The sequence below is a fragment of the Ascaphus truei genome, chromosome 13 (assembly GCF_040206685.1).
Source record: "Ascaphus truei isolate aAscTru1 chromosome 13, aAscTru1.hap1, whole genome shotgun sequence".
In the NCBI taxonomy this organism is placed as follows: domain Eukaryota; kingdom Metazoa; phylum Chordata; class Amphibia; order Anura; family Ascaphidae; genus Ascaphus; species Ascaphus truei.
In genome coordinates, this window is record NC_134495.1 from 25,197,177 (window position 1) to 25,211,762 (window position 14,586).

At 45.3% G+C, this 14,586-nt stretch overlaps 1 protein-coding gene across 2 annotated transcripts in view; it reads left to right on the forward strand.

Moving 5' to 3' along the window:
• SEZ6L (seizure related 6 homolog like) overlaps positions 1-14,586 on the forward strand; it is a 287,273-nt gene that overhangs the window by 251,039 nt on the left and 21,648 nt on the right. For both annotated transcript variants that reach the window (XM_075568961.1, XM_075568962.1), the window contains 3 exons: positions 6,334-6,530; positions 10,853-11,047; positions 12,790-12,981. In XM_075568961.1, coding sequence (XP_075425076.1) covers positions 6,334-6,530; positions 10,853-11,047; positions 12,790-12,981 — 584 coding nt within the window. The remainder of the gene's footprint in view (positions 1-6,333; positions 6,531-10,852; positions 11,048-12,789; positions 12,982-14,586) is intronic.

Here is a 14,586-nt window from a genome sequence, read left to right on the forward strand (position 1 = left end):
TCTACTGCAGCTGTGCAGCCTATCACTGCAACCTAGACTTGCATTCATTCATTGGAGCAGTACCTTCACACCCCCCTCCGGGGATTGGCCCGCTGGCCTTTAAGTATTGTCTTCCCATAATGCTCCCTGCCGAGCATAGTCCTTACTGGATGTCACTACCTGTTCTGCCACAAGCTCCTGCTTGTTCTCCTGTGCTGAAGCGGAGGTTCCGCCCTGCATCCTTCAGCTTCCTTCAATCTCCCGCTTGTTCTCCTGTGCTGAAGCGGAGGTTCCGCCCTGCGTCCTTCAGCTTCCTTCAAGCTCCCGCTTGTTCTTCTGTGCTGAAGTGGAGGTTCCGTCCTGCGTCCTTCAGCTTCCTGTTCTCCTGTGCTGAAGCAGAGGTTTCGTCCCTGCGTCCTTCAGCCTCCTGGATTCCTGCACTGAAGCGGAGGTTTCCCTGTGTATCTTCAGCTTCCTGGTTCCTGGGGCCTACTCTTTCCCTAATCTAGAGAGGCCGTGTCCTGGTTCCTGCGCTGTTACAGAGGATTCCCCAGCCGCTCAGGACTCTTGCGCTGTAGCACTGGTGCACCCGTGCAGCAAAGCGGTGTGCTACTCTGGTCTGCCTACCATGTCCTGTGACCAGGACCATGGGCCATGGTCGTCGCTCGCGCAGAGGCCAACCCCGCGCTCCTAAGCTGAAGCGGGGCTCTCCTGACTACCTGTTGCCGAACTCTTGCCTGAACAATGTTTATCCTGATGTCTCCTGTCCTGACCCTGGCTTGTACAACGACGACGCTGTCTTCTCCTTTCCTGATTCTGCTACGTATGACAACGAACTGCGCAATCCGGATCAGCCTGCGCGGTCTCAGGTCGGTGCTTTTACAACCCCACCTCAGCATCGCGGTCCGACCCTGGTTTGTGGCGAGCAGAACCCTGACATGTACCCTGTAAGACCCAGTGATGTACCCTGTAAGGCCCAGTGATGTACCCTGTAAGACCCAGTGATGTACCCTGTTAGGCCCAGTGATGTACCCTGTTAGGCCCAGTGATGTACCCTGTAAGGCCCAGTGATGTACCCTGTAAGGCCCAGTGATGTACCCTGTAAGGCCCAGTGATGTACCCTGTAAGGCCCAGTGATGTACCCTGTAAGGCCCAGTGATGTACCCTGTAAGGCCCAGTGATGTACCCTGTAAGGCCCAGTGATGTACCCTGTAAGGCCCAGTGATGTACCCTGTAAGGCCCAGTGATGTACCCTGAAAGACCCAGTGATGTACCCTGAAAGACCCAGTGATGTACCTTGTAAGGCCCAGTGATGTACCCTGTAAGGCCCAGTGATGTACCCTGTAAGGCCCAGTGATGTACCCTGTAAGGCCCAGTGATGTACCCTGTAAGGCCCAGTGATGTACCCTGTAAGGCCCAGTGATGTACCCTGTAAGGCCCAGTGATGTACCCTGTAAGGCCCAGTGATGTACCCTGTAAGGCCCAGTGATATACCCTGTAAGGCCCAGTGATGTACCCTGTAAGGCCCAGTGATATACCCTGTAGGGCCCAGTGATGTACCCTGTAAGGCCCAGTGATGTACCCTGTAAGGCCCAGTGATGTACCCTGAAAGACCCAGTGATGTACCCTGTAAGGCCCAGTGATGTACCCTGTAAGGCCCAGTGATGTACCCTGTAGGGCCCAGTGATATACCCTGTAAGGCCCAGTGAGGTACCCTGTAGGGCCCAGTGAGGTACCCTGTAGGGCCCAGTGATGTACCCTGTAGGACCCAGTGATATACCCTGTAGGGCCCAGTGATATACCCTGTAGGGCCCAGTGATATACCCTGTAGGGCCCAGTGATATACCCTGTAGGGCCCAGTGATATACCCTGTAGGGCCCAGTGATATACCCTGTAGGGCCCAGTGATATACCCTGTAGGGCCCAGTGATATACCCTGTAGGGCCCAGTGATATACCCTGTAAGGCCCAGTGATATACCCTGTAGGGCCCAGTGATATACCCTGTAAGGCCCAGTGATATACCCTGTAAGGCCCAGTGATATACCCTGTAAGGCCCAGTGATGTACCCTGTAAGGCCCAGTGATGTACCCTGTAAGACCCAGTGATGTACCCTGTAAGGCCCAGTGATGTACCCTGTAAGGCCCAGTGATGTACCCTGTAGGGCCCAGTGATATACCCTGTAAGGCCCAGTGATATACCCTGTAAGGCCCAGTGATATACCCTGTAAGGCCCAGTGATATACCCTGTAGGGCCCAGTGATATACCCTGTAAGGCCCAGTGATATACCCTGTAGGGCCCAGTGATATACCCTGTAAGGCCCAGTGATATACCCTGTAAGGCCCAGTGATATACCCTGTAGGGACCAGTGATATACCCTGTAGGGACCAGTGATGTAAGGATTTAAAGTTGAGGAGAGCACAGCGGACTTTTCCTAAGTGAGATTTATGTTGCCATTAAGTACCGACGTTTCAGATGAACGCAGAGCCTTTATTAAGGTGAAGGCCTCACGCCCTGATAAAGGCTGATGCGTTCAGCCGAAACGTCGGTACTTAATGGCGAAATACATTTTACTTAAGGCAAATCCATTGTGCCCTCCTCTTCGTCTCCTCAGTCTTATGGAGTAGCGCTACTTAATAGATATGGGAAATGTATTTAGAAATACAGTGTCTCAAAGCAGATGTCTCTTTGCCTTGAAACACCGGCCTCACAGAGTGTATATAGAATATACATTCCTACCATCTGCTTGCTCCAATGTAAACTGTAACCGAAACCATTAACCACCATTATCTGGGCTGTGTGGAGGACTTGCTGACTGTACCTCACGTACTGAGCTATAATTAATTTTAAGCTATTTCTGCTATTGGAAGCCGTGACAGTTGGTCAACCCCAGAGGCAGCAGAAAGGATTAAGTGCCAGCTCTGCATGCTGTTTTGTGATTGACTTTGAGGTTTGGGTTTGGTACTCGTGGAATTGATATAGATTCTGAATACAATAGCTCAGTCACCAGTGATTTCATTGCCGGGCGGGCAAAATATTGTCTTCCAGCAAATATTGCTGAAAGGTTCAGCCCCGCTCCTGCTAGAAATAAACATGACACATTCTCGAACGTTCTTTTAGCTGTTTCTATCATTTAAGATACGTATATTATTTATATCACATACATGGAGGGATACACAAGATCTTTAAGGCACATGTCCATGATTTGTAGAGTTTACAATTTAAATTTTGAAGACAGAGGTACAGAGTGACAAGCACATAGTCACATGGAGAGGTACAGAGTGACAAGCACATAGTCACACGGAGAGGTACAGAGTGACAAGCACATAGTCACACGGAGAGGTACAGAGTGACAAGCACATAGTCACAAGGAGAGGTAGAGTGACAAGCACATAGTCACATGGAGAGGTACAGAGTGACAAGCACATAGTCACACGGAGAGGTACAGAGTGACAAGCACATAGTCACACGGAGAGGTACAGAGTGACAAGCACATAGTCACAAGGAGAGGTACAGAGTGACAAGCACATAGTCACATGGAGAGGTACAGAGTGACAAGCACATAGTCACACGGAGAGGTACAGAGTGACAAGCACATAGTCACACGGAGAGGTACAGAGTGACAAGCACATAGTCACACGGAGAGGTACAGAGTGACAAGCACATAGTCACACAGAGAGGTACAGAGTGACAAGCACATAGTCACAAGGAGAGGTACAGAGTGACAAGCACATAGTCACATGGAGAGGTACAGAGTGACAAGTACATAGTCACATGGAGAGGTACAGAGTGACAAGCACATAGTCACACGGAGAGGTACAGAGAGACAAGCACATAGTCACACGGAGAGGTACAGAGTGACAAGCACATAGTCACACGGAGAGGTACAGAGTGACAAGCACATAGTCACACGGAGAGGTACAGAGTGACAAGCACATAGTCACAAGGAGAGGTACAGAGTGACAAGCACCTAGTCACATGGAGAGGTACAGAGTGACAAGCACATAGTCACATGGAGAGGTACAGAGTGACAAGCACATAGTCACATGGAGAGGTACAGAGTGACAAGCACATAGTCACATGGAGAGGTACAGGGTGACAAGCACATAGTCACATGGAGAGGTACAGAGTGACAAGCACATAGTCACATGGAGAGGTACAGAGTGACAAGCACATAGTCACATGGAGAGGTACAGGGTGACAAGCACATAGTCACATGGAGAGGTACAGAGTGACAAGCACATAGTCACATGGAGAGGTACAGAGTGACAAGCACATAGTCACATGGAGAGGTACAGAGTGAGAAGCACATAGTCACATGGAGAGGTACAGAGTGACAAGCACATAGTCACATGGAGAGGTACAGAGTGACAAGCACATAGTCACATGGAGAGGTACAGAGAGACAAGCACATAGTCACACGGAGAGGTACAGAGTGACAAGCACATAGTCACACGGAGAGGTACAGAGTGACAAGCACATAGTCACAAGGAGAGGTACAGAGTGACAAGCACATAGTCACATGGAGAGGTACAGAGTGACAAGCACATAGTCACATGGAGAGGTACAGAGTGACAAGCACATAGTCACATGGAGAGGTACAGGGTGACAAGCACATAGTCACATGGAGAGGTACAGGGTGACAAGCACATAGTCACATGGAGGTGACAGTGGGATTTCAGCTTTACCCACATCTAAGGCAATGACATTACTAGGCAACTTGTGCAAACAGTTGTTGGAACTTTAGATAGTGCTGAATATACAAGAACCATAGATTTAAACAAGAACAATAATAGTAAGTGTGTGTGTGTGTGTGTGTGTGTGTGTGTGTGTGTGTGTGTGTGTGTGTGTGTGTGTGTGTGTGTGTGTGTGTGTGTGTGTGTGTGTGTGTGTGTGTGTGTGTGTGTGTGTGTGTGATATATACATATACTGTATATATATATTGCAGTGTACATGATAGAATATTACAGATACAATGGAGTCTATGTATTCTATTCAATATTCTGTGAAGCCGTCTTACCTGTGTAATCCCCTGTGTATGCTTAGCACCACAGAACTCTGCCACCTAGCAGGTTCCTCTCCATGGACATGTGACTGCATAAGCCAGGAGGTGGGACTATGAGGGGGAGCGAGCCTGTAGAACAGGAGGCACCCATGAGAGAGAGTCAGATCTGCGCAGAGCTGAGAGAGTGAAGCTGGATCCAGAGCCACCTGTGTAACAGAACCAACATGTGTCCCATGAGGAGGCATTAGAGATGATCAGGGAGAGCCCAGCTACAGAGAACCGGAGCAGGAGATAGATCGCCAACAGAGGAGATCCCCGAGAGGTCATAGGAAAGTGGTACCACACTACATATCTTTGTGATGTACAGGCCTACCACCTTCAGTGACAGTACACGAGCTCCAACTGGGTACCGGTACTACACAGATGGGCCTAAGCACCCAGGATTGGGAGGCCTAGTGCACTGACTAAAATACACATACATGCGCAACGCTTGGGTGATTTGTATTGTGTCTTGTAAGTAGTGATCCTATTCCTAAGAATAACGTGAGTATTGATTGCCTATGTGCTATATCTACCGTTCTATTGATAAACCTGTTATATATATACTGGTGTTGTGTCTCCATTTTTTTTCGCCCCGCGCACATGTGGCGACTAACATAAGTGTACGGACTTAGGCCCCCGACTCGGCGCCAGGAATAGAATCTAACGTATAGCAGAAAGCAAGAAAATATTTTGGCCTCATTAATACGCGCCACCTCCTAAGCAGCCCATTTTTGTGTTGCACTGATTGCACAACTGACACATATTTAAAATGTTCTGAAGCTGCTCCCTGATGCTGGAGAAGAGATCAGGTCAATTCAAATGAATGGAACAAAAATCTTCCTCAACACAGGGAAGTGGCTTCACATATTGAATAAGGGCCTTGAGTGTGTGCTTTGATGTATCAATGTACTTTGTTATAGTTATTCGTCTTATATGAAGAGTGGTTATATGTGGCAATAGGAGGCATTACACATACAGAGGGGGGGACCCCACTCAAGCTGGTGAGTCAAAAGGAAGAGCTGTCCTTGAGTTGGTTTGCTGGTTCTGTGCTTCCCTATTACATGGTAGTTGAGTGTACAGTACTCAGTGAGTGTTTTGCATCTCTATATGTTAACATGAAATATATTTGTATCACATACATGTATCAGAGTCTAGAATTTAGGCGGTAAATTAAATATTTGCCTCTTCCATTGATACGCGTTGCGTTGAGGTTTGTGTTATTTCTGGCCAAAGGTAGGAAAAGTTCTGTCTAACGTGGTTGGAGCAAGGTAAGATTGCTTCTTTAATTCTGTATGTGCCTCTGTTTCCAGGTTAAATCTGAGTAGCAGCGATATTCTGACCATTTATGATGGAGATGAAATCACATCGAAGATTCTAGGACAGTTCGTCGGAAGCAGTGAGCCACAGAAACTCTACTCCTCCTCCCCTGACCTGTCCATTCAGTTCCACTCTGACCCAGTCGGGCTGATCTTTGGGAAGGGTCAAGGATTTATCCTCAACTACATAGGTAGGCAGCACATTCTTTAATCTATCTGTAACATACAGAGGTGGCTCCACGGGATTAAAATGCAAAGTGCCAGTTCAGATGGGTGGAATGTTTTGGAAAGGCCACAAGATGGAAGCATTTTTTCACAGAAAGTGGAATACATGAACAAGAGGTTCTGGACTCAAGTTGGAAGATTGTGGTCTTAGAGAAACTCATGAAGAAGTAGTTCTTCACTGAAAGGGTAGTGGATGCCACTACAGGGAGCAGCTTTTCAACAGTAGAGGCTAATAAAGTGATAAAATGGTTTGGATAGAAGCACGGGGGCCCTAGACATGGGAAAAAGCCAGAGATGAAATGGTGTTTAAGACTTTCTAGCAGCTTACAAAAATGGGCAAACAAAGGTAGATTTGAGCAGCATACCGATATATAATAGTAACATTGCTATAATAAAAAACATATTGTGGTATTTTAGTTATTATTTTGATACTTCTCTAAGTCAACCATGGGTGTCATTGACATTTTAGGAACAGCTAGTGCAGAAAGGCGAAAATGCGGTCACACGGCAGCCTTGTAGAAGGCAGACCTGCCAAGGTAAAAGAGATCCAGACACCAATCCTTCACTCTCCAGCCCTCAATAATAACAGCACTCTACTTCCACGGAGCCTCCGTTCTCTCCCTTTCTCATCATTCTTCCCTTCCCTGTTTTCAGTGGTCGGCAGAAGAAAGAACATTTGATATATTTTCAAATATAATTTGATAAAAGGCACCTTTAACTATACTAATGCATGTTAAAGCTAAATACCTTTTCAATTATTCGTCTTTTTTTGCAATAATAAAGAAAAAAGTTATTGGTTTTTTTCTTATTGAACAGATATTTATTGCGATAAATGTCTTTGTCACAACAAATTCCATTTATCGTTGTTGTGTTTTTTTGTTCTTATTGCCCAACCCTAAACTAAGGCAAAGTTTCACTAAACCATGCTAAGCCCAAGCACACCAAAAATAGACTATTAAGACTTCCCCCTATAAATTGAAAAGGATATTTATGAATAGGACATAAGGTTTGTTATGACTTGGCACCATTTAATGAATATGGACCTAAGTGGTCCATAAACTCATTATTTGCAGTCATAATGTACAGTATGTGACATTATGACATCATTACATTATTTATCATGATGTCATAAATGTGCAGGAACACCTACTGTAGTCCCCCTTAGACACAGGACTTTGCCTTAAAGGAGAGATGCTCTTTTCTTATAAACAGACTGGTTCATTCATGGCCAGACAAATGTATTCTATGGTACCATATGACTTGAGTGCCGTGACAGGGGCAGACAGATAAATACAGACAGATAGTATCAACAGACTTTGGAGATGTTCAGAGACAAGGATTTTCCAAGTCGGTCAGATGTCCAGAACATTCCTTCAGGAATTCTTTTTTTTTACATTCTTTGAATAACTAATTTTAACTATTCAGTGCTGGGAGGTGTAAATATCTCAGGAACAAGGTGGGTTCGTTTCTTGTGCTTAATATAGTGTGGTTCAGCTTTAGGGGATGTTTAAAATTCCAGTGTGTGCGTTATATAGCCCTATTGAGTTTAACAATTGGCATCTTCAATAGTAGTGGCTCGCTTTACAAACAGAAACGGTGTGAAAGTCAAAAATGTTGACTGGACACTACGTTAATTGACCACACATGGTGACACATTCCAACATGACATCTATTCTGCATGGGTCACCATTAACGTATTCTTTGAAACCAAGCGCAATAAGTATCCATGTGCTGTTTTATGATAAAAATAATTCAATGACCGTTGATTGACCACATGCCACCACTGTGCTACAAACTGGCCAAAATAACTGTGTAAAAAAAAGCCAGTAGACGGCAACGCATTGTGACCCTTTAGTGCTGAAAGGGTTAAGAGACTTGGATAGGATGAGTGAAGTCTTCTCACATTAGTGGATCCATACGGGTTTCATATCCGTTCATCGTGCCCCAGCTCTCCTTCAGCCAATCTCGTAGCTGTCATTTCTCACAGCTCCCCGAGATGAGATTCCCACTGTTTGTCAAGATAGGCCCATTATTTGTACAGATTGAGCCAATTCAGCACCTACTGGGCTTCAAAACTGAAGCATAACAAAGCCAAGAGATACACATCGCACAAAGGTGAAGCCCTACTGAGCTCTTCAAAAAGTGTCTGTGTACACACAGTATATACACTCAAACAGACTTACAAAAATATAGATTTTTACATACATCATTTATTTTGTGCGTGTGTGTGTTTTGTGTGTGTTTTTTTTAAAGGGTAATTACATTCTCAGCATTGTAAGACTGACAAAGAAACGGGATTGTCCCGAAACATTGCTGGTTCTATATAATGGGGTAAGACAAGGTTGCAGACCTGTCTGAGACATGCAAATGCAACATAAGTGTATTTTTACTTGCTGTACACTGCACAGTGGAGGGTTTTTGTCACGTTTGTTTACCCACTGTAACTTTTTTAATGTCTGGTTATACCCACGTACCAGCGTCACGTTGCATGGCCAGCATCCAACCTCCCACTGATGAGAACCAAAAGGTTGAAATAGCTGTATTTGAGTAGGTTACTAGCTATGCTCTTCTTTAGCCTAGGCGATGCTGAAAATCTGTGTAATACGGCCAGCATAAGCTTATAGGGTCCATGTTAGGCCCAGGCCATGGTTAGTGCTTGCTTGCTTAAGCGTGCTCTCGCTTGCTGATGCTTGCCACTGAGCCCCTACAGCCGCAATTAAAGCGCCTTTAGTAGGGGCTCGCGCATGCTTTCCGTTGCTTGCTGAGGCGCGCTTGAACAGAGCCGACAGTGAAATTTTAAATTCACGCGCTGACTCCGTTCACGTGACGCCTCAGCATCCAATGAAAGAACGAGCAGGGAAATATGAACGGGGTACTTATTGTCTGGCGCCAGCGGAGTGAGTGTGTGTGTGTGTTGATGTGCGTGTGTGTGTGTGTGTGTGTGTGTGTGTGTGTGTGTGGATGTGCGGTGATGTGCCCCCTTCTGCCCGATCCCTGTGGCTGTCAGCCTGCGGGAGATGGAGGGGGCTTGCGCCGCCGGGGGGGAGGGGGGGAGCGGGTGATGTCCCCCCCTTCTGCCCCGATCCTTGTGGCTGCCTCCCTGCCCGCGTGGGAGATGGAGGGGGGTTGCACGGCCGCCGGGGGGGGAAGGGGGGAGCGGGTGATGTGTCCCCCTTCTGCCCCGATCACCGTAGCTGCATCCCTGCCCGCGCGGGAGATGGAGGGGCGTTGCGCGGCCGCCGGGGGGGGGGGGAGGGGGAAGCGGGTGATGTGTCCGCCTTCTGCCCCGATCACCGTAGCTGCATCCCTGCCCGCGCGGGAGATGGAGGGGGGTTGCGCGGGAGGGGGGGAGCGGGTGATGTGTCCGCCTTCTGCCCCGATCACCGTAGCTGCATCCCTGCCCGCGCGGGAGATGGAGGGGGGTTGCGCGGCCGCCGGGAGGGGGGGGGGTTGTGTCCCGGAGCAGTGGTGGCAGCAAGGTGGTGTGTGTGTGTGATTATATATACATAAGTGTGTGTGTATCTATATATATATGTGTGTGTGTGTGTGTGTGTGTGTGTCTGTGTGGTGTGTATGTGAGTGTGTGGTGTGTATGTGTGTGTATATGTGTGTGTGTGTATAGGTGTTTGTATGTATGTGTGCGTGTGTGTGTGCATGTGTCTATGTGGTGTGTGTGTGTGTGTGTGTGTGTGTGTGTGTGTGCATGTGCACGCGCGAATATATTTATCAAAGTTGCACAATGTTAATAAATAATTTATTCTCACAACATGTCTTTTTTTTTTAATTTTTAAAATATTATAAAATATACACACACACACATATACATATACACACACACAGGTTCCCCAGTGACACACAAACACACAGACCACTTCAAAGTGTCACACACACACACACTGAAGGCTACCAAGTGACACACACACAGTGATACCCGCCTCCCAAGCGCGCTTGCTGTCTCCTCTGCCAGGACAGCAAAAAGCTCCTGGTAGAGCGAGCGGCAGCAAGCAAGAGCGAGCAGCAGCACCTAAGCGCTTACTATGTCCGAGGCCTTACAATGGATAAGCAAAGAGTGACACACTGAGTGCTCATTTGCATGTTATTACCCAGAATCCCTGGCTGTAGTGGAAGTACTATATGCTAAGATATAATGGAGAAAGACAGGGTTGCAGGACTGTCTGGGACATGCAAATGCAACCACAAGTGGTATTTTTATTTACTGGTTCTATATACAAATAGAACAAGAAATGTTTTGATAACGGTACAGCTCACATCTCGTCCTATCATTCAGAGGTGTCTAGGAATGACTCCTGCTCAGACCTACCTGAGATCCAGAATGGATGGAAGACAACGTCCCACACTGACCTCGTCAGAGGAGCCAAGATCACCTATCAGTGCGACCCGGGATATGATATTGTGGGGAGCGACACCCTGACATGCCAGTGGGACCTCAGCTGGAGCAGTGACCCCCCATTCTGTGAGAAAAGTAAGTTCTTGCACATTATTTTATTTACTGTAAATAACCATCAACTCTGTTTGATTTACATAATAGGCTATTTTTGGTACCCTTTTAAACTGGTGGTCCCCAATGCTTCATTGTGGTACATATTTGTGCTGTTTTTTTTTTATTCTCGAGATAACTAGTCCTTTATTTAATTTCCTGGGGTTAAAATAATATGGCTTCAATGGATTGCCATAAGAATCACAGAAGACAAAATAAGTTCCTTCATGTTGGGGTGGCCTTGAAAAAGACAGAAAAAAGTGGTTAATAAGATTCCAACATACTGTAATATGAATGTAGATTCAGTTCGATTTTAGAACTATTCAAGTTAATGACTGCACCTGGAAGAAGGTCATTAGGTTAAAGTCTACAATTTTGGAGGTGGGAATAAGCTCTTGCCCCTGCAATACATAAATATTCCCTATTGTGTCTCCTTCTTTCCACTTGCAGTACCTCACCTCACCTGCCAACCTACTTTTTCAGCACTTTCCCTTGAATGTATCATCCTTACTAATACCCTAGTCAGCTAAGAGTGAAACAACTGAGAACAACCTTTGAAAGTAAATTTGTCCCTTTTGTCTCTGTTCGTACCTACAATTTTCAATATTTTTGGAATAAACCATGGCATTATTACATTACAATAGCACATTCAAAAGACCTATTCATCCCAAGGGCCATACAAACTACACGGGGTCATCCCTTAAGTTTGGAGTAAATGATATTTCACCAGCTACAAAGGAAAGGGTTCTTTACAGTAAGGACAGTTACAATGTAGAATTCATTACCCATAGAGACTGTGATGGCAGATACAATAGATTTCTTCAAAAAAAAGATTGGTCATCTTTTTAGAAAAGAAAGATATACAGGGATATACCAAATAAGTAAACATGGGAAGGATGTTGATCCATGGAGTAATCTGATATAACCAATATTTGGAGTCAGGAAGGAATTTATTTTCCCCTTATGAGATATCATTGGATGATATTTCACTGGGGTTTTTTGTTTGCCTTCCTCTGGATCAATACTGTATATTGTAAGTACGGATATAGGATAAAGTATCTGTCGTCTACATTTAGCATAGGTTGAACTTGATGGTCATTTGTCTTTTATCAACATCATCAACTATGTAACTATATAACTGTGTAACTATGTAAATGTGCTACTAGGACAAAAAAAAATATTATCATAGTAGCCTAGATTCTCTCCTGCAATGAAGCCATATAAATAATACGAATGAGAGTACAGATGTAGCAGACTTATTGCTCCAGCTGCTGACACAACATATTGGGTTGTAACTAAGAATATCACAGAGTTTCCATAGGATTTCATATCCGTGATAACGAAGAATATCCTACAATAACGTGCCGGGGGGGGGGGCAATCACCTTTGCTATATGGTCTTCTATATTTCTGAAACCCAAGTGTATCACTGTAGATATGATTCATCCTATGGGGAATTTATACAGTACATTGATATGTGTATCTGCACAAATATGTATATGCCTTTTGTATGTGCTTTTTTAATGTACTATGTATTAAAATATAAATGGCCCCATAGAGACAATGAGCCATATTTACTTAGTCGTGTGGCTCCATAAGACATCTTCCAGCAGGTCTTCGTTTATACTCTATGGCCCCTTGAAACCCATTTAAGTGTCATATGGAATAACACTGCTTAGTATATATGACCCTTCATGTCATCTGAATGACCCTCTCTTTATGTTGTAGTCATGTACTGCACAGACCCAGGCGAGGTGGACCACTCTACTCGTCTAATTTCGGACCCAGTTCTCCTAGTTGGAACCACCATTCAATACACCTGCAACACGGGCTTTGTGCTTGAAGGAAGCTCTCTTCTCACGTGCTACAGTCGAGAGACTGGGACCCCCATCTGGACATCAAGAATCCCCCACTGTGTTTGTAAGCCAATCTGACCACTATGTATTTTATTTGTATATGTATCTGAACCCTATGGGAGTTATTCATTAAACAGTGATAACATCCTATTGATGAACACATAAGCTAAATGGGGAAATACTAGTGCCAATCGGCACTAACACACTTTAGAGCAGTGGTTCCCAACTCCAGTCCTCAAAAACCCCTAACAGTCCAGGTTTTAAGGATACCCCTGGTAAGTGTGGTTTGGTCAAAATGATTGAGCCACCTGTGCTAGTGTGACGTTATCCTTAAAACCTGAACTATTATGGGTGATTGAGCACTGGAGTTGGCGGTGGGGGGTACAAACAGGGGGGGGGGAGCAGGCAGGTGGGGCGCAGACAAACAAATTTGTGCACCCCATGCTCTAACAGAAAATAAATCCCAACTAGGTCAAATTGAAGCGTAGGCTTGTGAATAATAATATAATGGTGTTCCCATACTTTACTGTACCGTCACAATTCAACATGTAGGACAAGGTGAACTGGTTAGGAGTGTTTTTCTCACCATTACATGAATACTTCATATACTTCTTCTGCCCCTCTCCCCTCCCCCCGAATGACAGACAGAGTAAAATTGTGGCGAAGCACTTTGACTCATTAATGAAAAGGAACACCTGAAATGGATTCTAATAGCGTCATGTTAATGTAGTGTCACAATGTCTCTTGCCATTGTGATAAGTCACTTTGGCCATGAGTAATCAAAGTGTGATCAGTGCTATAGTGTCCGAATCTGCAATATCTGCCATTAAAGTCAATATGAATTCGGGCGCAATACAGCTGATCGCGCTTTGATAACTCATGGCCTATGACTCACTCACATAAGGGTTTATCGAGAGCAAGATCAGTTTTTGGTAGTATTTATATATTATATATAGCAGAAGACCCAGCTTAGTGGTAATGTTACTACTTTTGATTCGGGTAAACCTGGTTGGAATCCCAGTGTCCGCTTCTCCTTTGGACCTTGGGTAAGTCCCGTTCTAGCCTTACGCCTCAGAGACCACAAGTACATGGTGAGCTTTTCAGGACAGGGGGAAATTGTAACTGCAAAATCCTATGTCCGTCCCTGCATGTCTTGTCCCTATGTCCCTATGTCCTGCATAAGAAACAAAATACTGTAGTAATATTTCAACTAATATACCTGATTTAAAGATTAACCTTTAGCAGTGATAGGAAAGCCATGGATTATACCTGAGAATTATTTTTGGAGGGTCTTAGAAACCATCACTAAAATCTTTGAGGACCATCGGGGGGCACAATTTGAAATCCCTTGCCTTAGAGCTCACAATATGAATGAATGTGCCTGAGACACTTTGAGATAAAGATACATGCTCAAGATCAGGAGGAGTTGACACTGGGACTGGGGAAGGTGTGTACCTGCTTAAAAGACAGTGACATAATCAATAGACTATTCCTTTGTCCACACTCAGGGTCTTAGTCACAGAGCTGCATAACTGCAGCTATTATACTGGCACAACTACTCAGTGCAAAGTGACCTGCTACTTTGGAGGTGACTCACCACCATTCTGTCTCCGTCATATCTGCGGATCTATTGACTGCATTGATTGGAGCTGTCAAAATGTGTTTGCTG